This window comes from Eptatretus burgeri, chromosome 3 (assembly GCF_056783735.1).
Source record: "Eptatretus burgeri isolate ZD-2024b chromosome 3, Ebu_testis_v1, whole genome shotgun sequence".
NCBI classification, from domain to species: domain Eukaryota; kingdom Metazoa; phylum Chordata; class Myxini; order Myxiniformes; family Myxinidae; genus Eptatretus; species Eptatretus burgeri.
Genome location: NC_140963.1, coordinates 116,636,363 through 116,660,082, shown reverse-complemented (window position 1 = coordinate 116,660,082; position 23,720 = coordinate 116,636,363). Strand labels below are relative to the sequence as shown.

At 44.1% G+C, this 23,720-nt stretch overlaps 1 protein-coding gene across 5 annotated transcripts in view; it reads left to right on the top strand.

Annotated features, from left to right (window-relative positions):
* LOC147030796 (uncharacterized) overlaps positions 1 to 21,674 on the top strand; it is a 37,819-nt gene extending 16,145 nt beyond the window's left edge. For 4 of the 5 annotated variants that reach the window (XM_085875213.1, XM_085875214.1, XM_085875216.1 and 1 more), the window contains exons 4-7: positions 5,853 to 6,345; positions 6,661 to 6,948; positions 13,551 to 13,621; positions 20,794 to 21,674. In XM_085875213.1, the coding sequence (XP_085731339.1) occupies positions 5,853 to 6,345; positions 6,661 to 6,948; positions 13,551 to 13,621; positions 20,794 to 21,603 (1,662 nt within the window). In that variant the 3' untranslated portion in view covers positions 21,604 to 21,674. Of the gene's footprint in view, positions 1 to 5,852; positions 6,346 to 6,660; positions 6,949 to 13,550; positions 13,622 to 18,067; positions 18,889 to 20,793 lie in introns of those variants that run through there. The other variant, XM_085875217.1, reaches the window with a different exon arrangement.
* Positions 21,675 to 23,720: the final 2,046 nt, after the last annotated feature.

Here is a 23,720-nt window from a genome sequence, read left to right as displayed (position 1 = left end):
CCTATCATCATCATCATATCATTAAAAAATGTCGCTTACGTCACTCCTCCTCGCGGGGCCTCATATAGTCTCCACAAAGATGACTACGAGGGTGGTCCAAAAAAATGAAAGTTCGAATTTCTCGCGGGCATGTTTGCCAAATCGTTCCTGACGTTGAAAAACGCAAAGAAACAAAAAATTTGCAGATTTGGAGGTGGTTTAGGGGTCCATCAAAGTCTCTCAACGGATTCATTATAATGTCACAATACTAACAGGAAAAATGAAAGGAAAGAGCATAAAATCTTCTCAGTGGGCAGTGGACAACTAGCGGTCGTTGAATTTCTCCAATGGTTGATCCAAGAGGAACAGTTCCATGCTTTTCCGTGTGGAACACGCCATACTCACTCACTCTGTTAATCAAAAAGAAGAAGAAAAAAATTAGAGATAAAAAAAGAAAAATAAAAGAGTACTTTTAACACCGACCGACAGCGAACCGAAAGCTCAACTGACGTCTCCCTCTCTCCCACTGACGTCTTCTTCTCTCCCACCGGATGTAGCAACCCCCACTGGATGTAACAACTTCCTTCCTCTTGATGGACCCCTAAATATTTTTGGAACTGTGGCAAATTTGGCCAGGAGTATTTTCTAGTCAGGTAGAACAAAATAATCAACATGCCTCAAGAATATTCAAATTTTGAATTTTTCCCTTATGATTTTGGACCACCCTAATGACTACATCATCTGCGAAATCAAGATCAGAGATCTTGACATTCCCAAACGATGCACCGCAGCTTGATCTCTCTGACATCTTCCCCATAATCTAGTCCGTACAAGCGCTGAAAAGTGTGGGGGCCAGTGCACACCACTCACGAACTCCAGTTAAGTAACAACAGGAAATAAGTCAGAGATTGTATCATCATATCTCACAGAACTCTCAGGACCAGAATATAGTTTAGATATCAGATTGATCCGTTTTGTTGGCACCCCACGAAGACCAAGAATCCTCCAGAGGCCATCCTGATTCACTGCATTGGACGCTTTGCAGAGATCAGCATAGACTGCAAGCAGCACCTGCCGAAACTCTCAACTGCGTTTGGTGAGGACCCGAAGAGCAAGGATACGGTCAATCATTGACTTCTTTGGTGTAAAGCCTGACTGCTCTGGATGCTGGTGCTCAAGCAGATGGTAGCGAACCATATCAAGAATTATCCGAGCAAAGACCTTGCCCAGCACTAAAAGCAGCATCTCCGCTTGGTCGTTTTTGCAGTCCTGGCAATCACCCTTCCCTTTCAAGAGAGGGACAACAAGGCCCCTCTTCCAGTCAGTTGGGATGATGCCTGTGTTCCTGACAGAGCACAGAACTGCATGCAATAACATGAGTGCAGCATTATCACCAGCCTTGAGAAGTTCAGCATGGATGCCACAGATACCAAGAGCTTTGGGCATAGCATTCCTCCAAGCCTGTCCCTCGGTGTACTGTAGTGAGAGCAGAGGGTGGTGGGCTCTTGACAGAGGAGTCAAGTCAACCCATTTCAATTGGTTCACCGCAGCCTGTGCTTCCACAAACAAATGTGGATCACAGTTGATTGGAGAGTCAGCAATCGGGATAGTAACACCATGGACATCCAACTCAACAGCTGGTGGATTAACCTGGTGCAGCCTCTCAAAGTAACCGGCCCAGCGGGCCTTCACTTGGACTCCTCTGTCAAGAGCCCACCACCCTCCGCTCTCACTACAGTACACCGAGGGACAGGCTTGGAGGAATGCTATGCCCAAATTCCCCTGTCAGCAGGATGAGAATCACTTGACCACAGGTGATGCTCTACCCCCTCACAGATTCCTCGCACATAGGCTTTGTCCACCCTGACCACACGTCCAGTTTTCTGCCTCAACTCCCTGAACAGCTCAGCTCTGCCATTAATCGTGGCCTTGCAACTCTGGTCAATGGTATCCAGTGTCCCTTGAGGGACAAAATTCTTCTTCGCCCTTTGGTGAGTTCCAAGACATCCACCGGCAACATCAAGGATGGTGTTTTTGAAGGGACTCCACAACTCTTCAGAATTGCCCAAAGCACCCAGACCCCCCCAAATTTCCACTCAGCCTGTTTGCAAATTCCTCAGCTACCCTCTCATCCTTGAGCTTGTCAACATGCAGTCGAGGCTGGGATGGTACCATTATTCCAGATTTAAGCTGCAACTTCAGAGTTGCTACAACAAGCCACTGGTCGGTATTGAGGAACTGAGAACTCCAGTAGATCCTGCAGTTCAGGATCAACCTCCAGTGATCATCAACAAGCACATGGTTAATCTCCTTTGCCACACCACCAGCGTTGGAATACCAAGTCCAGCGATGAGCCTGTGGGTGCCAAAGCCATGAACCAGCCACTTTAAGTCCATGACTTCTGGCAAAGCAACGAACTTAGTGCCATTCTGGTTCACAGTTCCAGACCCATGGCGATCAACCCATGTCTCATAACCATCCCTATCAGTTCTAGTTGATGCATTGATATCCTCCAAGACGAGAAGAGTATCTCGTCTGGGGCACTGATCAACCACAGACTCGAGCGTGGCATAGAATGCGTCCTTCACGGTGAGATCACTCGCCTCAGTCGGAGCTTATACAGAGACCAGGGAAATGTCACCCAAGGAGTGACGAATCCTTAGTCTCATAATACGCTCGTTGACCGGTATTACCTCAATTATCATGAGTCAGCTTATTTGATACATCTACAGCAACTCCTTGGGCATGGTAACCATCAAACCAATTGTCGGTGTAACCACCCGCCATGATCTCACCACTATCCGGTCTCCGAACCCCAGAGAGTGCTGCAATACCGATGTCCAAACGCTTGAGCTCAGATGATAACAGAGACAGATGATCGTCCTCTCTTGGGGATAGGATATTCCTGGTACCCACCCGAAGGGTCCTCCTCAGGTTAACCCAAGAAGACCGCCGTCTGGTGGATGACACCTCAGCACTACCCCGACACACACTACGCAATCTGACCCGGGAAGGTTACGCCGTGTTTTCATCCTATCATCAACGAGTGGGGGTCCCAAAGGCTTTGCCCCAATCCCATCATCCGGTGAGTTCCCCTGTGGAGAGCAGCTGCACAAGAGGTACTCCCACGGAGTGTGTTTTGGAATTCCCATGGAATCACAGAAGTTCTTTGCTGAAGTGCCATGGCTGGTGAGAGAGGTACCAATTCCCAGCAATTTTGCATGGTGACAATTGAAATCACTACATATGAGGAAGAGAGAGTTGGGTTGAGTGGCTAACGGTTTGTCCATGTTGTCTGACAGAGATGTAGATGGAGTCGTCACTGTATGGAGAACAGTACAATACACAGATGAACAACAGGTGGGAGTGGAGGGAAGTCGCAGCCAGAGGTACTCTTGTGGAATTTGAGGTGTAAGATCAGTATGTGGACAGTGAGAAATTGAGTTATTGATGTATAAAGCCCCCCCCCCCCTCCAAAGTTTTCACATTTGATGCCACCTGAGCTTATTTCATGATGCTTTCAAATCAAACTGGATATACAGTCTTCCCAAACTACTCCAAAGCGATAAAGTAGATATGAAAATGCAGATAAAATATAAATATGTCAGATTAACAGAGAAAAATTAGATGATTCTCAGTTGTACAAGTATTTAAACCCTTTGCCTTATAATTAACTCAAAATCATTTCAGGAGCAAATTATTTGTTTGGAGGGTTACAACATAAGTGTAATTGATTTCACCTGTATGTAGTCAGTGGTTTAACATTTAAAAAAAATTAAGCTTCCCCACTTATCTAAGGAGTTTTAAGGTGCAACTCACTTGGCCAACCAACAAGGCAAACATGAAGACCAAGGAGCTTTCCAAAGAAGTCAGACATAATGTGGTGGAGAAGCACTGTTCAGGAAAGGGTTATAAGACTTTCACTCATTCATGTCATGATCCCTCTGAGTACGGTGAAATCCATTATTAAGAAGTAGAAGACTTATCGTACCACCCAGGCTTTACCCAGATCAGGTCGCCGATCCAAACTCAGCAGCCGGGCAAGCAGGAAACTGGTTCGGGATGTTATTGTAAATCCAATAATGACTTTGAAAGATCTGCAGGGCTCTATGTCTGAGATGGGGATCAGTGTTAATCAATCAACAATATCCTGTTCCCTTCACAAAGCTGGCTTCTATGGACAGGTGGCAAGAACAAAGCTATTGCTGAAAAAGATGTATCTAAAAGCTCATATGGAGTTTGTGAAAAACTATCTTAATGATACTGCAGCCATGTGGAGAAAAGTTTTGTGGTTAAACAAGACAAAAATTTAACTTTTTGGTCTAAATTTAAAGCATTACATCTGGCATAAGGACAACACTGTACATCACCCAGTCAACACCATCCCTACTGTCAAGCATGGTGGTGGCAGCATCATGTTATTGGGCTGATTTTCATCAACAAGGACTAGCAAGCTTGTCAGGATGGAAGGGACAATGGATGGTGCAAAGTACAGTTGAATCCTTGATGACAACTGACTTAGCCATGAATCTGAAACTGGGTAATAGATTCACATTTCAGCAGGACAATGATCTGAAGCACATAGGTAAAACTTCACTGGAGCGGCTGAATAAGAAGAAAATATATTTTCTTGAGTGGCCCAGTCAAAGTTCTGACTTGAACCCAATTGAACATTGATGACGAAACTTGAAGATTGCAGTCACCGACAATCCCCATCAAACTTGGCAGAACAAGAGCAATTTTCACATGAAGAATGGGCAAAGATTTCACTATCTCACTGTGCAAAGCTGGTAGAGACCTACCCAAAAGGACTCACAGCAGTCATTGCTGTAAAAGGTGCTTCCACCAAGTTCTGACCGACGAGGATAATACTTTTGCAACCAGTGAATTTTGATTTGTACATGATTTTTACAAGGTTTTCCTGACATATAACCTCATTCAACTAAAACAGTGTTTAGTTTGATCTCTTCGATTATGAATAAAAAAGTTCATTTGGAAAAATAGTTTCTACATTATTAGTAATTCATTAAATGTGGCATATTGGTAGGAGATTAATATTTTTGCAGGCCAATGTAAAGTGCAACTCCCCCGCCGGGGCGTGGTTCAGGCGTATCAAATCCGAAGACAATAACTGTGGAGAGACATGAAAGAGTCAGGGGCGTCCTGTGGGAGGAATGATTCTGTTAAACAGATGATGGTTTCTGGGCAGTGGCCTGGATTGAGAGATCTGTCAGGTGAGAGTGGAGACCTTGGATGTTTGAGGTCCACATAGTTAGAGAGGGGGGGGGGGGTAGGCTTTTCAGTGACATCCACATTTGTTCTGTGACAATAAGATTGGGACAATATTCCTGATTCCTGTTACCAATCAAATATGTGTCACTTTCTCCTCAGGTAGGTGAAATGGTTTTTCTTGAAAAAAAAAAGAACATAGTCCCTGGCTTCTTTATTCACACTTTGTACTTTGACTCCACACAACCTACAAATTGTGTGTGTGTGTGTGTCTTCAGTGTAGATAAAGTTTAATAGAGTGCTCCTGGTTTATTTCTAACATCCATGTGTCTGAAAGTCCTGAAGAAAATTCCCCCAGCAAGACTATGCATTGCTAATACTCTGTGTTGTTCCCTAATGTTACATAGCATATCAGTGCTAGATAGAGAATGATGCTTTACACTTTCCATTACTTTGGACTCAGTTGAAGTCCCAAAATGAAATGGCAGTTGTTAACCGGATCAATGTTTTAACAAATTCCCTTTCTCCATTTACAAGCAGAAATATCTTTTGAGTGCAGAGTGTGAAAGTAATTGCTGAAATATTTTCCCCTGATATTTCAATGCCAACATAACTTTTGCTTTGTTTCTGTTTTTCTTTGAAAGGTGATTGTGGAGCGAGTTGATTCACCGATGGATTTTTCAAATTTGTCTGGTATGCATCATAGTCGACCCTTGGACGGTGAAAATTACAGATTTTTAAATATGTCTTCTGTGAAAGGTCAGAGTTCTTCCCAAAATTCCACCTCCAGTTCAGATCCTGCTCTCACCACTAAGGACGACCTCAAAGACTCAAAGCTAATTCAAAGTAAAAAGCTAGATAGGAGAGGAGTGACAAAGAAGGAAAACAAATGCTTAAAGCAAGGAAAGTTGTGCAAATACAAATGCCATGAAGTTGGAGTGAATAGTCATAAAAACAAGTGGAAAAGACTATTTGATATTGGAAGTGAGGACACTGAGAATGAGATGCCTAATTATGAGAAGAGCAAGTTTTGGGGAGATGAAGGACAGGGCTTTTCAGACTATCAAGCTGAGGAAAGCAAGAAAAAGATTTGCAGCAGTTCAACAGATGAGTTGTTCTCCATTGATAATGGCAGAGGTAATTACTCATATTTGCATTTCCCTTGGTTTCGCTGCTTACTCAAAGACATGGATGCAAAGCCATTGTGGAAACTTAAAAACTGTTTTTCAGAAGAAAAAAAAACTGTTTGTACTCGTAAATTCAATGGTTTTTGGAAAACTTCATTTACTTTCAAAATTCAGTTATGCAAGAGAGAAAACTTTATGAAAGTGGCATTAGTGTGTAGAATTGACCAACATATTTAGCTTTGTATTTACACATGAACAAAATGAGATATGTCTTGACAGATCCAAGAAACCAAAGCTGCATTGTCTGCTGTTGTATTGTTGTCAGGTGGTGAGAGGATGACTCTGAGGGCAACAGGCAAATTTCCAGATATGACAAACGGAGCTTTACGCAAAGCTGTATGCAAAGCTGTACGTACCGTGGAGAGCATACTGGAGCAGCAGCCCATTTTCCCTGATTGCAACTTGGCTCGAGAAATATCCAACCAATTGATAAACACGAATAAAGCACAGTGCCAGCCAACACATGGCCTTTTGTCACACAAAAAAGGCTTCCCACAATATACTTCTTACAATGAGAATCAAATGGATAACCACAATGGCACAGTGAGAGAAGGTTGGTGATGTAAAGGTTTCTTTCATCGACTTTAATTACATTGGCCTTTTGCAAGTTTTATATTCCATACAGTTATGAAATAATCAGTTTGAATTTTCAGATGAGCTTGTGCTCGAAAAAAAAAATGCCCTTGTATTCATAGATTCAGACACAGGAAAAGGCCATTGTGCTCATCTTCCCTTCAAGTAATGTGTTTCGGCCTAAGCTTAAGGAAAGGGAAATAATTACAATCACTAAAGGTAGTGAGAAATAAATAATGAAGGATATTCTGAGTTTCTTCAAATGAAGAACCAGTTGCAATAAAAATACACAAATAGACATTTTAATTGAGAAATGGGAAAAAGGGGACTGATTATATACATACACTAGCAGGGATACCCATGCTCCGCACAGGAATCCCGTGGATGACGGCGGGTCTGAAGGAGTATGTGTCACAGTTAATTGTAAAATTGTAGAGGCTGCCACCATTATTTTTTTTTCATCACCACTATAATATTATATTTTCCCCGCCATGTTTTTATATGCAGAAGACTCAAGTTCAAAAATGTTAAGATTTATTGCCGCATCAGATAAAAAACCATAATGCCTCAACAATGTGAGGCTGGTTTCATGTCATCATTTGCGACTTAATTAATTCTCATTCTCTAGCAAATTCTGTTGGTCCCATGTCAATCTGCTGAACTTGAAAAATTAACGTTACGCAATCAGGTGATGACGTCATAATTCGGAAACCGGGAAGTCGGAAGTCATTGTCTTCAATTGACTGTAGCATTATTTTTTCATTTTATTGCAAATGGCGTTGGCCCCATGTCAATCGGCTGAATTTGAAAAATTAACGTTATGCAATCAGGTGATGACGTCATAATTCGGAAACCGGGAAGTCAGAAGTCATTGTCTTCAATTGACTGTAGCATTATTTTTTTCATTCTATTGCAAATGGCGTTGGCCCCAGGTCAATCGGCTGAACTTGAAAAATTAACGTTACGAAATCAGGTGATGACGTCATAATTCGGAAACCGCAAGTCGGAAGTACAATTATTTTACATCGGGACACTCCCGGGTAGATGTTCTGTCAGCATGTGAAGTTTGGTGAGGATCAGTCCAGTACTTTTCGCGTGCATCGGTCACAGACAAACACAGACACACAGACAGACACATTTTCAACTATATATATATATATATATATATATATATATATATATATATATATATATATATATATATATATATATATATATATATATATATATATATATATTGTTGTGGGCCAGGAGTTGGGTGAGAGACTCCTCGCAATTGCAGGCCATCACACACGGATAATTCTGTGATGCGGCGGGTCTCTAACTGACCGTGAACGCCAATAATTCAACCACGTGACTTAGGGTCCTCCGTCTAGCTTATCCAGTTACCTAAAAATAACCACATGATCTAATTACCGGGGGACATGCCCTCGGTACGCCTTGTCCGAACCGGATCACTTTACCAGATCAGATGCAGCCGAGCGACACTGCCAAGGACGTACCAGCTAAAAGGAACGGATCGTTGGGAATAAAGTCCCGGCTCGGCTCGGATACAGACCATGCTGGATCAATGAAAGAAAAGATAAAAATGAGCTGGGAACATTTCTCCAAAGGATTTATTAACAGGCAGGTGAGGAAAGATATGTGGCACAGTCTTCTTCTTCTTTCGGCTGCTCCCTTTTAGGGGTCGCCACAGCGGATCATCCGCATAGTGATTTGGCACATGTTTTACGCCGGATGCCCTTCCTGACGCAACCCTGGTCGCCTCTTACGACACAGGGATACGATATGTGGCACAGTGAATGTTGTTTATTGTTATATCTGAGCAGAGATTGGAAGAAATGTGAAAGATGCGGCAATAATACGAGCAACTTTCAAAAGCAGACACGGAGCAGAGTTATCCCGATATAATTATTGTACAATCTTAACTTGCACGAGCACAGACGCCATGACACACACACACACACACACATACACACACACACACGCACACACACACACACACACACACACGCACACACACACACACACACACACACACACACACACACACACACACACACACAAAACTCGATGAAGAGAAAAAGGAGAGGAGATGAGGCTAACAGTCTCTCAATACCTTGCACGATTGCCCGACTGCGCCACCAGCAGCAGGCTGGTGGGCTGAGAAGGGCAGGTGGAGAAGGCGGAGTCAGCAAGCGGGTCGGTGGAGAAGGTGAGTTGGAGATCCAGCGCGTGAGAGAGAGAGAGAGAGAGAGAGAGAGAGAGAGAGAGAGAGAGAGAGAGAGAGAGAGAGAGAGGGGTTGGACGGCTTTGCGATCCTCCTTTTATAGACCCCGTGGTGTGGGGTGGAGGCGCCACCCTGAAGCGATGTGTCATCACCTGAATCGGGTGCTCTGATTGGCCCCGACCACTGTGCGGCCCAGCCGTGATAGCCAGAAGCGGCTCCACTCCACACTCTATCTGGTTGCTAGGCAACTACATATTGTGACGTCCACGGGACTTGAACAGTCCCGCCAACGTAGAATGAGCCGAAACGATGGAGGCGATTTATTTTTATATAACCCAAAGACGGCGGTTCTAATCGCCCTACCGCAAACGGGACGAGGAAGGTGGCATGAGTCACTTTTCACTGAGTTGATGATGTTTATTCTTTTTACTATTGACCAGAAATAACAAGACTCGGCAAGAAGAGGGATCCGGGGCGATTCGACGGGATGGTGTGGGATCGGACGTGGGAAAAAAAAACACAGACAATTCCAATGAATATACAGTTCTCAATCCCTCTAAGGCGCCAAACAGACACACACACACACACACACACACACACACACAAAACGTAGCTATCTCTGGTGGTCAGGCTGGACCGTGGTGTGGACGCAACTGTCCCTGGATCGGCGCCGGACGAGCCGGCCTTGCTCTCGCCAGGGGGGGGGCAGGAGAAACCGCGGTGCTGTCGACCTCCTGGTCCTGGCCCAAGTCCGCCCACAGCCGCCAGGGAACCAGCTCCCGCGCCAAGCCGCGAGCAGGAGAGGGAGGCAGGTCCGCCCGACCCCGTATTCCGAGTCAGCAGAACCCTAGAGCCAACCAAAACGAGGCTCGGCAAGGCTCCCAGGCATGATCAAGAGCACGATCGACTCAGCACAGCAACCAGGACGCTCTCTGCCGCCACAGGTTCCACACCAAAAAAACACGAGCGTTCTGGTTGTAATCTTCTTCTTCTTCCTTTTCGACCCCGAACAGAACCTTTTTATCCTTCTGCCCTCGTCACCTCCAATCGAGCCGTTTATTGGCCCACTGCCGTCGCCTTCTGCCAATCGTGATCACGGGGCGGAGCCATCCGCTGCTCTGTCCTGTGACGTCACGGCCAGTCTTCAGAGAATACCAAAAGGGGTTTACGCAGACACACTTACCCTATCCCGTGTCCCTATCTAATTACGTGACATTTATCATTTCCCCCTTGAAGAAATGAACATTTACTAGACAACTTATCACCACTGAATTTCTACTTATTACATCGAGATCCTGGTAAACTCGAACAGCATGGCATACCTAATTAAACATCCTAATTACCCTTTGAATGCATACCCCCCCCCCCTCAAACGTAACAATATATTAGTATCTGGAAGCATGTCCTTTGGTATTATCCAGTACAAGAACCCATGAAGGCATCAAATCAATGATGTTTTGTGTGATCTGATCCAGATGTTGCCAAATTTAAAGTAGATGTTTTTTGCAGCTCTTGCTTGTTATTTGGCAGAGGTTAGCTTTTCAGCAACTCCTGATCCATATTGTTACATTGTTGGGGTTGGTGCAGTTAGATAACGCCTCAACCACCATGCTTATTTATGGAGATTATTAAGACTTTTCAAACTTGTATTACGTATGTGAAGTTAGGGTAAGGTGTTCTCAGTACTGCTGTGGGGGATTGCGTTGTCCAATTTGGATGATAGAGCTAAGATGTCTCATCCATTTTGTACCTAGATGTAGAACAGGGTCAGACAAGTGTAGAAGACAATTTGGTATGTTTCCCTCCCACTTATAGTGTGAGAATAATCTGCCTCCCCATCGCTGCTTCTCACAGCATGGAAGGTGGACCTTGGTTTTGTGAGAAAAATGGGATTCGTCAATGTCCTTACAGGGTGCGCCTCAGGGTCGGAGCACCATGAGGCTTGATTGAAAAATTCCCTGGGCTGTGATTGAAAGGGTCCCTGGGGCGGGGCAGATAGATCCCTGTGGCCTGAGATTGGTTAGCCTCGGGAGGGCGGAGACTTGTGGCAGGGCGTAGTCAATAAAACCCTGGTCGAACAAGAAGTTCATTCTCTTGCACTGTTGGACTCTTAGCACTATTGGCTCTCTTGCTCTCTGGGACTTTGATGGCTCTTGGTGTCTTGAATATCCCCCTGCCTCTGATTTGCTCACCCTCTTCATTCCCTGACTCTGGCGCTTTGGGCTTCCGGCGCTCTCAAGTAATTCCTGACTTTGGGGGCACTCGACCTTGGACAGCTCTACCCTCCATTAATCTGTTGTCTAGATTCTGCAGCAGCCTGGGATTCATACTGTACCTTCCCTTTCCTGTTTCTTTTGTGAATGACTGCTGTGTATGTGGTACCATAACGGGGGTAGTTTATGTCTGTAAATGTCTATGTGCTTAGCAATTGTGTCGTTTGCCAGAATTTATTTTACCGTTCCTGTCTCTTAGGTTTAATAAATTATTTATCTATTATCTGACTGTGTGTGCCTTGTGATCTCGACATTTGCCGCACCAAAATTTGGGGGTTTAATTTACACACCTAGACACCGAGAGGATTAAATTAATAATTATTCTGATTTCTGAAAGTGATATTCGTGTGTTGGTACCAGACTATGCCAAAACATGGACCAACATCACCCCTCGTCGTCAGTACGTGAGTCAAAGTAACCGCTTCATTTAATCCTCGGAGCTGTCGGTCCACCATGGTCAGCATCTACTTCTATTGTAGTTACGCACTTTTGGATGGGTGCTGTCCACGTGATATTATGTTCCCACACGTGTTCGATGGCATTCATGTTGGAACTTTGTGGTGTCCAGTGAATAATCTGCAGCCCATTCAGTCTCTTCCAGACAGAGATGTTTTTTGACATATGGTATGTTGCATAATCTTCCTGCAGTAAATGTGTTTCATAGAGCAAAATTCCTTGATGGGAGACTGAGTGGCATAGGGTTTCTTATGCACCATCAAGGCATTTTGCACGATGGAACAGTTCTACAAATATATGGACCAGGAATTGCTGAAAAGCCCACCTCTGCCAAATATATGCAAGAGCTGCAACAAAACTTATTTCACGTTTGGCAAAATCTGGATTGGGTTGTCATACGGAATATCATTTATTTGATGCCTTCACGGTTTGCCAAAGGACATGCTATCATACACTCATATACATAAGCCCAATTGATTGTGTTTATATGACAGATTGATAAAATTAAATTTGTTTACAGGAGTGCTCATTTTATTCTGGCATGGCATGAAATGCACCTGAATGAATGTCCAAGTGGGAAACAACACCCTGCTCCCACACCCACCCCCAAACCAATGAAATTGCTCTTCTCCTGAAAAAATAAATGAGTAATTTTATGATTCAGTCCCTGTTCATTGATCAAATGACCACTTCTGCAACTGTTGGGGATGCCTCTTTGACGTGGTTGTACCCCCCAATGCAAGTCTGCGGGGGGGGGGGGGGATAATCTCCACTCTTCCTTGCTACCCTGATTCGTCAGGGCAGTGCGGCCTCTATGAAAGCGCCGATCGGTCCCCATGGACCGGCCCACTCCCTCGTGCGCGTGTGCGCGCGTGTGTGTGTGTGTGTGTGTGTGTGTGTGTGTGTGTGTGTGTGTGTGCGTGTGCGTGTGTGTGTGTGTGTGTGTGTGTGTGTGTGTCGTGACCCTGACATGTTCACAAGGGTAGGGGTACACCATCTTGGATGTGGAGGATCTCTGGGTCACTACTGGGAGATCGATCGGCTGTTTCTGTGTCGTGGGCCTGTTCAAGAGATCTGTCCAGGGATATTCAACGACGACCACTTCTTTAATAGCCCTGATTATTCTCACCCTCTTGTCGGGTCGGTCGGAGAACGTTTTTGGTTCATGTCTTTCACAAAAGGGCTGGCCAGGCCTGGTGAGAGTAGGTAAATTGGATTATGCCAGGGTGCCAGCAAAATCTTGCCTACTCTTTGCGAAAGATTGCTTGGGACCTATAACTCCCACCAGCCACTGCTAGCAAACAGGTTCCTGGCTTAACATCCATCCAAGGGACGGCACAATGGGTGATGCAGTGTGCTGCCTGCAAGTCACCAATTCAACCATTTACATTCGGACTGACATCAAACCCAGATGAGACAGCGCAAGGGGAAGTGCAGAACCTCTGCACCATCCTGTCGGACCTCTGGTACCAATGTTCATGGCAATTTGACAAACAACATCATGATGAGGTTAAAAAAACTCCACTGTGTTAAACACAATTGTTTATAATGTATAATGAGATGACAAGTTTGTCATGATAAACCTGACCTTTATGAATTCAGACAAGCAGCGTGTCTTTTCAGATCCACTTCAGGCTGACAATTTTGATCGATATGAAGGTTTTTCCTTCCTCAAGAATCGATCTTCACAGAAGGTGCGATTTCATTTTTCAGTAACATAAGCGAAAGTACTTGCACGTATCGAATAATTTAATAAAAAACAACAATGATAATGGTGATAACTCTGATTAAACAATGCTCCTCGGCTGTTGTTAAATCATTATAGATAATACTGTAATTCTATTTGTAAAAATAGATGGCTTCAAACTTTGTTCCACAGGTATTGAGAACTCGTGATGGAGCCTGTACTTTTGCAACAATTAAATAACATTCATGATTATATATCAAAAATAATTATTTATTTAGTGATTTCTTGAGAATGCTGTTTAATCAAGTAGATCCCATGAAAATCTTTTTAAAAATCTTTTCACAAATGACATCACACAAATGCTTATGTATGTATGTATGTGTGTATGTATGTATGTATGTATGTATATATAGGTAATGGACAAAAAATGGAAACACCTGGAGAAATGACTCTGGAAAATCCTCTATCTCTTTGCTGATGACTCCATCCTCTGCCGTACCATCTGTCATCCCTCAGATCGGCAAGCAGCAGCCTCTTCACTCTGCAGATCTGGATAAATCACAAGCTGGTCCAACATGTGGAACATGTCTTTCAACCCTGACAAATCTCACACTCTCACTATGTCTCTCCGAAAGGACCGTATGGACCCCCCCCCCCCATTTACTTTCTTGAAGTAGATGTCTGCTTTCATCTACAATCCTTTTGAAGATGTCTTTTCTTTCAAGCTTCTGGGTCTCACTATCTGCCATGATCTTTTCTGGGAAAGCCACATTTCCAAGCTGGCCTCCAAAGCCAGTCGTCGACTGGGCATCCTCCATCGTGCAAAGTCCTTCCTTCGCACATCTGAGCTCCTGACCACATACAAAGCTTTCGTTTGCAGCCTCATGAGGTACTGCTTTCTACTCTGTGCTGGTGCTCCTGTCTCTCACCTTTCCCGGCTTCACGCTGTGGAAACCAAGGCATTTAGGAAAACTGGTATCTCCTGTGATGAGGATGAGTCTTTGGGTCTCTCACTCTCTCACCACAGGCAGGTCAGTGGTCTTTCTGTCTTCACCTACCTCCTCTCCAGCCTCGCCCCCTGCTCTGTCTGAGATATGTCTCCCCCCTCCCCCCCATATTTCCGCAGCGCGCTCAAGGTCCGCCAGCAAGAACCCCTTCTGGTAACACTACCAAAATCAAGAATCACTGCTCACCTTCACTCTTTCATTCCTCTTTGTTTCCTGCCTTTAGAACAAAATCCCACTCTTCCCTCCAGGTCTTCAAAACAACTGTTCACCACCATCTCTTCTCCTTCATGCCTGGTGTTGGCTTAATGGTGAGGGTGTCAGGCTTTGGATCATAGGGTCCTGAGTTCAAATCCCACTCAGCTGTTGAATTAATACCAGGTGGGGTTAACTCGGCCTGTCATCCTTCCGAGGTTGGCAAAATGAGTGCCAGCATTCTGGTATACTGTGTCGAGTGTCGGAGTGGCGACTGGTCCAGGATTGTGCCCAATAGCCAAGGAGACTGTTTAAGTAGCACCAACGTTCTGTATGTAGTATGGTCCCAATCTCCTCCTCCTCGTCTCCTCACCCATCCAAAACCATGATCTTTTCTATCCCCACTAATCCACCCCAAACCCACCTTCTTCAAATTCTCTGCTTTTCTTCCTGAAATTCCCTGTCGTTTAAGGACCTGAAAGTCCTTGTCGTGTCCATATTGTTTACCCTATGTACCCCGCCCCATCCCTCTCCCTTCCACAGATCTCACATCTCTGTTCCGCATTGTTTTTTTTCCTTTCTTCTCCCACCGCTCTTGTCTCCTGCTCCCATTGTGCGTTTCTGTGCATTAGCTTTCATACGAGCCTTGACAGTGTATACAAAAAAAGAGGGACATCAAGTATATTAAAAGCAACGCGAGCCTTGACAGTGTATACAAAAAAATGAGGGACATCAAGTATATTGAAAGCAACGGCTTCCACACAGGTGTGGCCCATGTGTTAATTAAACAAAATAACATCCCAGCATGCTCAGGCTCATGCATAAAAATGTTGCAGAGGTGTGGTTTCCCAGAATTATGGCTGCAAGAGGAGACCTCAGTGACTTTGAAAGAGGGGTGATTATTGGAGTGGGTTTGGCAGGAACTTTAGTGACAAAGATAGCTCAACTTACTGATGATTCACGAGCAATGGTGTCTAAGGTTATGTCAGCATGGAACTCCGAGGGAAAGACATCAGCAAAGGGAAGCAGTGGGCGGAAGCGCATGGTCCAAGATCGTGATATCCCTGCATTAATTTTAAGTGCAAGGCAAACTAGCTGAGCAACAGCAGATCAATTGACTGTAAATTTGAACCTGGAGCATGAGCAGCCAGTTTCATCAGAAATGGTCTGCTGAGAACTCCACAGAGCAGTATACCATAGTCAGGTTGCAGTGCACAAAATGCTCATCACACCTGGCAATGCATGTTTGCGAGTCCAGTGGTGCAAAGAGCACAGGCAGTGGACCACCGAGCAGTGGAGAAATGTGATATGGTCAGATGAATCATCCTTCACCATGTTCTCCACAAATGGAAGAGTGCACATGTGGCACCAACCTGAGGAATTCTACAACCTTGAGTGCTTGGTTCCAACAGTGAAGGGTTCTGTTGATTCTGTAATGTTGTGGGACCCATTTTCCTGGCATGGGTTAGGTGCACTCATTCCCTTAGAAGGCAAGGTCAATGCCAGTCGCTATTTAATGGCACTGAGTGATCATCTTCACCCCATGTTGCAGCATTTCTTTCCTGCCAGGAGGAATGTTTTGCAGGATGACAAATGCCCCCATCCACAGAGCATGTGTGGTCGCCCAATGGTTTGATGACCATGACACTGATGTTATCCATATGTCATGACCTTCTCAGTCACCAGATCTGAACCCAATCGATCATCTATGGGATATTCTGGAATGACGCCTGAGACAGCATTTTTCACCTCCATAAAACAGATTTGAGTTCACAAGTAATAACAAGGAAATCCAACACAGGTGGAGGCCATTCAGCCCATCATGCTTGCGCGAACACCACACCAACCCATCGACGTTGACTTCTTCATGAAAGAATAGTGCCGCATCCCTCCTGCCAATTCCAGATGCTGGTAGACTATAAGTCGCGGTGCATACAGGCCATACTGGCCGCACATGATGGCCCAACACCATATTAAGTGACTTTACATTGTTGTTTCCATTTTTTTGTCCACGACTTGTACAGTATGTACAGTGCCTATAGAAAGTTTACACCACCTTTCAATATTTTCACCTTTTGTTGCCTTAAAGCCTGGAATTGAATTGCATTAAATCAGACATTTTCCACCTTTATTTACACATCGTAACCCACAACTTCCAAGTGAAAAACAAATTCTACAAATTTCAGAAAATTAATTAAAAATGCAAAACTAGAATATTTTTGAAGGATAAGTGTCCACCCCATCTGAGTAATACTTGGTGGAAGCACCTTTGACAGCAATTACAACTGTGAGTCTGTTGGGATAGGTCTCTCCGAACTTTGCACACCTTGATTGGGCAATATTTGCCCATTCTGTACAAAACTGTTCAAGCTCATTCAAGTTGAGTGGAGAGCATTGATGGATAGCAATCTTCAAGTTATGCCACAGATTTTCGATTGGATTTAGGTCGGGGCTCTAACTGGGTCACTCAAGAACATTTATTATCTTGCCAAAATGAAGTTTTTGCAAGATATGTTCGTCAGCTTGTATGTTTTTTTTTTTTGTTTTTTTTTTGTTTGTCTGTAATTACATATCGATCACTCTGCAGAGCACAGTTATCATTGGAAATTTTTGTAACTTCGCATATCAGAGTCCTATAGAGGTCCCTTTCAGCGCATAAATTTTTCAAAGTCTAGGTCAAAGGTCAAGGTCACTTTGTCGCAAATCAGGGGAGTCGAAGAAACCCTTATTTTTTGAGTAATTTTGATCGGATCGTCTTCAAACTTCATGGGAATATAGTTCATGGTCTGGTGCTCAGCTGATTAATTGTTGGTGGCGATCGGCCTTGACCTTCATGGTTAGCGCTGGAGGTCGAAAGTTTTTGACCCCAAGGTCAAATTTTGAAATCTTAGATACCATATCTAGTAATACCTCATATGAAAGCGCTTGATAAGTGCTTTCCAGATCTGTCAAAAGTTTGACGCTATGACGTCATTTGATGACGTCATGACGAAAAAACGGATTTTTCATGAAAATTTTATTTCCTCAGTTCTCATCAAAATCTCTTGATATTTCATGTACAACGGTCCTGGAGAGATACCATTAACCGTACGAAAACATAAAGGTCAAGGTCACAAAAAGGTCAAGCATCAAGGTCGACGAAACCCTTATTTTTTTGAGTAACTTTAATCGAATAAATCAGTCACTCATGTTCACATTTTGGCAAGATACTGGTCACCCTGGGGGTGACATTCGTTTGTCTTTTTGTTCCTTAGCCACTCCGGTGTAGCTTTGGCTGTGTGCTTCGTGTCATCGTCATGCTGAAAGGTGAACTTCGTCTGTCCAATTTCATCTTTCTTGCAGAGGGCAACAGGTTTTCCTCCAGGATTTTTCTGTATTGTGCTCCATCCATTTTCATGTCTATCCTGACAAGTCCCCCAGACCCTGCTGATAAGAAACATCCCCATAACATGATGCTGCCACCACCATACTTCACAGTAGGGATTGTGTTCTTTTTGAGATGTGCTGTGTTGGTTTTGCACCAAACGTAACGTTTTGCATTTAGTCCAAAATGTTTCATCATGGTTTCGTCAGACCACAAAACTTTTTTCCACATGGCTTCAGAATATCTGGAGTGTTTTTCTGCATACCTCAAACGGGACTCAAGGTGGGCTTTTTAAAGTAATGGCTTCCTTCTGCCACCCTATCATACAGGCAAGACTTGTGGAGTGCTTGGAATGTTGGTGTCACATGCACACAGTGACCAGTCTTTGCCATAAAGGCATGTAGCTCTTTTAAATTTGCCATTGACCTCCTGGTGGGCTCTGATCAGTCTCCTCCTTGTTTGCTCATCCAGTTTGGAGGGACGGCCTAATCTAGGCAGGGTCTTGGTGGTACCATACACCTTCCACTTCTTAATGATTGTCTTGACTGTGGTCCAAGTGATATTGAAGTCCTTTGAAATATTTTTATACCCATCCCCAGATCTGTGTCTTCTCACAACTTTATCCTGGAGGTCTTTTGAAAGTTCCTTGGGGCTCATGTTTTTCACTTGGAAGTTCTGGGCTATGATGTGTAAATAAAGGTGGAAAATGTCTGATCGAATGCAATTTAATTCCAGGGTATAATGCAATAAAAGGTGTAGACTTTCTGTAGATTTTTTTTACTCAACAAGGCTTTACTGAACCATGGTGCTGATTTACAAATGAAGCAGTTTGCAGTCATATATTTACAGACATGCATACAATATCCCTTATCCCCTAAGCGATGCTCACACCATTGGATACTTGCACTGTGTCACTTAGCACTCGACATTACTTGGTGCCAAACATGCATCTGATGCGAAAGAGTGTGATGAGTGAGGGGAAAGATGGAGATGCGAGATAAGGAAAGAAGAAGAAGATGTGGACATGTCGAGTCCCTGCACACCATGCACTAGCCCGGTTGAGCTAGTGCCACTCAATGGTCTGCACAAAATGCTCCTTTGCCTCGGACCCCTTCACGCTCTGCTCTCATTCCTCCCGCGATGCTGCCAACGTGTTGTGCTTCTCCGTGCGCCCGATGATGAAATGTCCATGGCGCAAACTCGGTGCACGTTTTGGCATGAAACGCTGGAGGTGCACAAGTTGAAGGGGGGTTGGCGATGCAGTCAAATGGCAAAAGTGTAGCGATTGGGATTCAAGATAAATGTGTGCAAGGGCGAAAGGTGAAGGATGTGTGAGGTGTGAAGGTGAAAGAGGTGCGAGAGTGAGAGTGACGGAAAGTGAAAAGATTAAAGAACGAAAGAAAGGGAAAGATGCGAGAATACAAGACGAAACCAGATGGACAAGAAAGTGGACTGTGCGAGCTTTCAGGCAGATTCAATGATCCAGCAACAGAGAAGAGGCTCGTGTGGACAGAAAGAGAACCCAGTGCGCCCATCTGCACCACCTTTTATACACACCTCTCCCGCTCTGCTCTCGGCTCCCCGCTCTCCTCACTGGTGCAATCTCAAATCTGGGAGACCTCCTCTGCCCGTGATTGTCGCATCCCTATTGCAATCCCCACGACGATCCGGCTTGCTTTTCTGCGAGTCTTGCTTATAACGTTGCTAGAAAATAGTTTTTGGTGGGGTGTCACTTCTAATTATGATGGATGTGCCACCTGGCACGAACTGCATGCACAAAACATGTTTGAGGCAGTTTCCAGAGCTTATTGAGGAGGGTCGGTATGGAGGGTGAAGCTGCTGCACTGAAGGCAGGGAGTAGATGACTGCTGTGCTGAAGGCAGGGAGTAGGCAACTGAGGTGCGTGCTGTGTGCACTGTGTGATGTAGGAAATTAATGCAGACGAGAGTGTGGAAGCAGAAAAGAATATGTATCAGACATCGATCTATACACTCGCAACGCATATCTGCTGAGATAGACTTTAGATACTTAACGAAACGATACACTACGAAATAACCAAGTTTAAACTGAGAGTATCTCTCTTTATCCCGAGGAGCCCAAAACCACAACGATATATAAATAGCTCAGAGGTAGAAAAGGGAGAGACAATGAGGTAGCAGTGGGCATCAGACTCGTTTATACTCTTCCTAACTTGGTCCATTCCTTTATGCCAAATACACCTGTTGATAATCACCCTATCGTTAATCTGGAATCTTTCCTTTATTTATTCTTTACATCTTCCACCAATACTGTTCTGATCATTGCATTTAAACAAAGATAAACATTTTCGAATTTTCAAGGTTCATCATCTTTCTATAATATGGTAGTTTTTGACAGTATTAAAATCTCCCATTATAAGTTGCCTTCAGTTGAGAAAAGTTCTTTTAAAGTGAGAATTTTATTGACTTTTCCTTTTATTATCTGAACTGTATAAATAGTTTTAATTTCATAATTTTTGCAAGGTAGTTAGTGCAGGTAATATAATATTTGTGAAAGCAGCATGTGATGCTTGGCTGTAGTATATAATCTTTCTTCTATGACGATAAAGAAGTGCAGTATATTGTGTTCTCATTTCAGGGTGGAGTGACCTCCACATGCGTAAAACAACTCGTAAATACATTGAAAAGTCAAAAGTTAGGTGTGACTAATGCTACCACCGAAGGAGCTTCCTGGCCTCTGCCTGTCAATATGTGTCATGCATTTGACATGAATACAATGGCTCCGGATTCAATGGCGTATGACCTTCCATTACACACTGGTCTTGACCAAAAAACTACTTCATCTCATATTATGCACCCCAACATACAGCCAACAAAATGTCAGGAACTATTTCCCTTAACCAGCACTTCACTGTTGACCTTGCACAATGAGCCATCAAACATTAATCTTTCTCAACACGATGGTTTCAGGTGTACTATAGATGGGCAAAACGCAACAGATTTAGGGACTAACTTAGTCTATCCTTCTACCAGAGTTGATCTGAAACACAGTCCAGTCAATCCACTATTGCTTTCCAAAATTTTAGACTCCACGGCTAATGCACCATTCCCTGATAACTGTTGTATGCATGAACATCATCAGCAGCTTGCACAAATGACGAGCATAGGTTTGATGCAGAATGAGGTGATAATGAACGACCCAGATGTGTGTGTTAATTTGCCATATTTGACATCGGATAGCATTGCCTCGACAATGGTGCCTACATTTAACAGTTTTATTCAATCTTTCACAAGCCCAGAATTCATCTCGGCAACAGAAAAAAAGCAGTGCCTTGTTCCAGATGAACCTGAAGAAGTAAAGTGCTTTTCTCCATATGATACCTCTAATATATTGAGCAGTGATTCGAGCTCAGAAGGATGGGTCTTTTCACGCATGAAGATGTATTAACAACATTTGAATATGTGATTAATGAATAAATGTCCTAAAGTTGTTATCAATGAACAATAAAATGTATAGTGAAGTCACATGGCCTTATTTGTGATAACAGGTGGAGGAAGAAGACCTGGTGGTAATGGATGAAACTTGGTTTGTTTCATGCAACAAAACAATATTATTGTCATTTTCATATCTGCTTATTGAAGTCAAGCACCAATTATTTTTGAGGTTTACTTAGGTCAAAAGGTCAACATCGACCAAATTTCTGAAATTGTCAATTTTCATCCGATTGACTTGAAATTTGAAGATTATTTGCATATCAGCTTACTGAATTGAAGCACCTATTATGTTTGAGGTCAATATTGGTCAAAAATTCAACACAGGCCTAATTTCCAAAATTGATAGATAAGGCCAAAAACTATACACATCATTATATCTCAAAAAGTTGTGGACGAGTTATCACAAAACTAGGTGGATGAGTTGGTTAGGTGACAAGAACAAGTGGATTTAATTTTGGTTCAGATACAGCCCATCAGTGGGAAACAAAATGTAAACTGTTGAACCTGGCAGAGGTATGCGCTCTACTGAGTGCCTTTTGACAGTCAGGTCAGGCCAGACGAGATATGTGACTTGCTTACAGGTACCATGTAAACTGGTGGTGGCGACTAAACCGTCTCCCCCACCAGGTTTCCTGGTGAGGAGGGTGTAGAGATATGGACACCCAGCAGGATTAAAAACAAAACCTGTCAAAGGGAAGAGGAGCTCCTTGTGAGCCAAGGGCCATCCATATCTAGTGCCCAACTGTGTCTTCGGATATCCTTCTGCTGTTAGGTTACTTTTTTTTAAGGATGTTGGTGGCAGGATTTGCACTCTGGCCACCGTAAAACCCTTAATTCCGCAAAACTTACCACAAAAAAAAAATGAAAACCCAATCTGTGGGAGTCCCTCCTGTGCAGCTGCCCTCCGCAGGGCAGCTCACCGGATGACGGTATCGGGGCAAATCTTTTGGGACCCCCACTCTTTGATGATAGGAGGAAAACTACGGGTTAACCTTCGTGGGTCAGATTGTGGTAGTGTGTGTCGTCTACCAGATTGTGGTCTCCTTGGGTTAACCTGAGGCGGTCCCTTCAGTTGGTGTGTAGAATGTCCTATCCTTAATAGAGGATGATCACCTGTCTCTGTTATCATCTGAGCTCAAGTGTTTGAACATTGGTATTGCAGCACTTTCTGAGGTTCGGAGATATGATTGTGGCGAGATCATGGCAGGTGGTTTCACCTACGATTGGTCTGGTCGCTCTGATGGTTACCATGCCCAAGGAGTTACTGTAGCTGTGTCCAAGAAGCTGATTCCAATGGTCATTGAGGTAACCGGTCAACGAGCGTATTATGAGACTAAGGATTCGTCACTCCTTGGGTGTTGTTTCGCTCGTCTCTGTATATGTTCCGACTGAGGCGAGTGATGTCACCGTGAAGGACACATTCTATGCCACGCTCGAGTCTGTGGTTGATCAGTACTTTAGGCGAGATACTCTTCTTTTCTTGGGGGATTTCAATGCATCGACTGGAACTGATAGGGATGGTTATGAGACTTGTGTTGGTCCCGATGGGTCTGGAACTATGAACCGGAATAGCACTAAGTTCCTTGACTTTGCAAGAAGTCATGAACTTAGGGTGGCTGGTTCATGGTTCCAGCACCCACAGGCCCATCACTGGACTTGGTGTTCGAACGCTGGTGGTGTGGCAAAGAAGAATGACCATGTGCTCGTTGGTGGTAGCTGTAGGATGGTTCAGAACTGCAGGGTCTACCTGAGTGCTCAGTTCCTCAATACCGACTACAGGCTTGTTGCAGCAATTCTGAAGTTGCACCTTAAATCCAAGAGAATGGTACCATCCCAGCCTAGGCTGGATGTTGGCAAGCTCAAGGATGAGAGGGTAGCTGAGGAGTTTGTGAACAGACTGAGTGGGGATTTGGGGGGTCTGGTGCTTTGGAGGACCCTGAAGAGTTGTGGAGTGCCTTCCAGACCACTGTCCTTGATGTTGCCAGTGGATATCTTGGAACTCACCGTCGGGTGAAGAATTTTGTCTCTCAAGGGACACTCGAAACCATTAAACAGAGTCGCAGAGCCAAG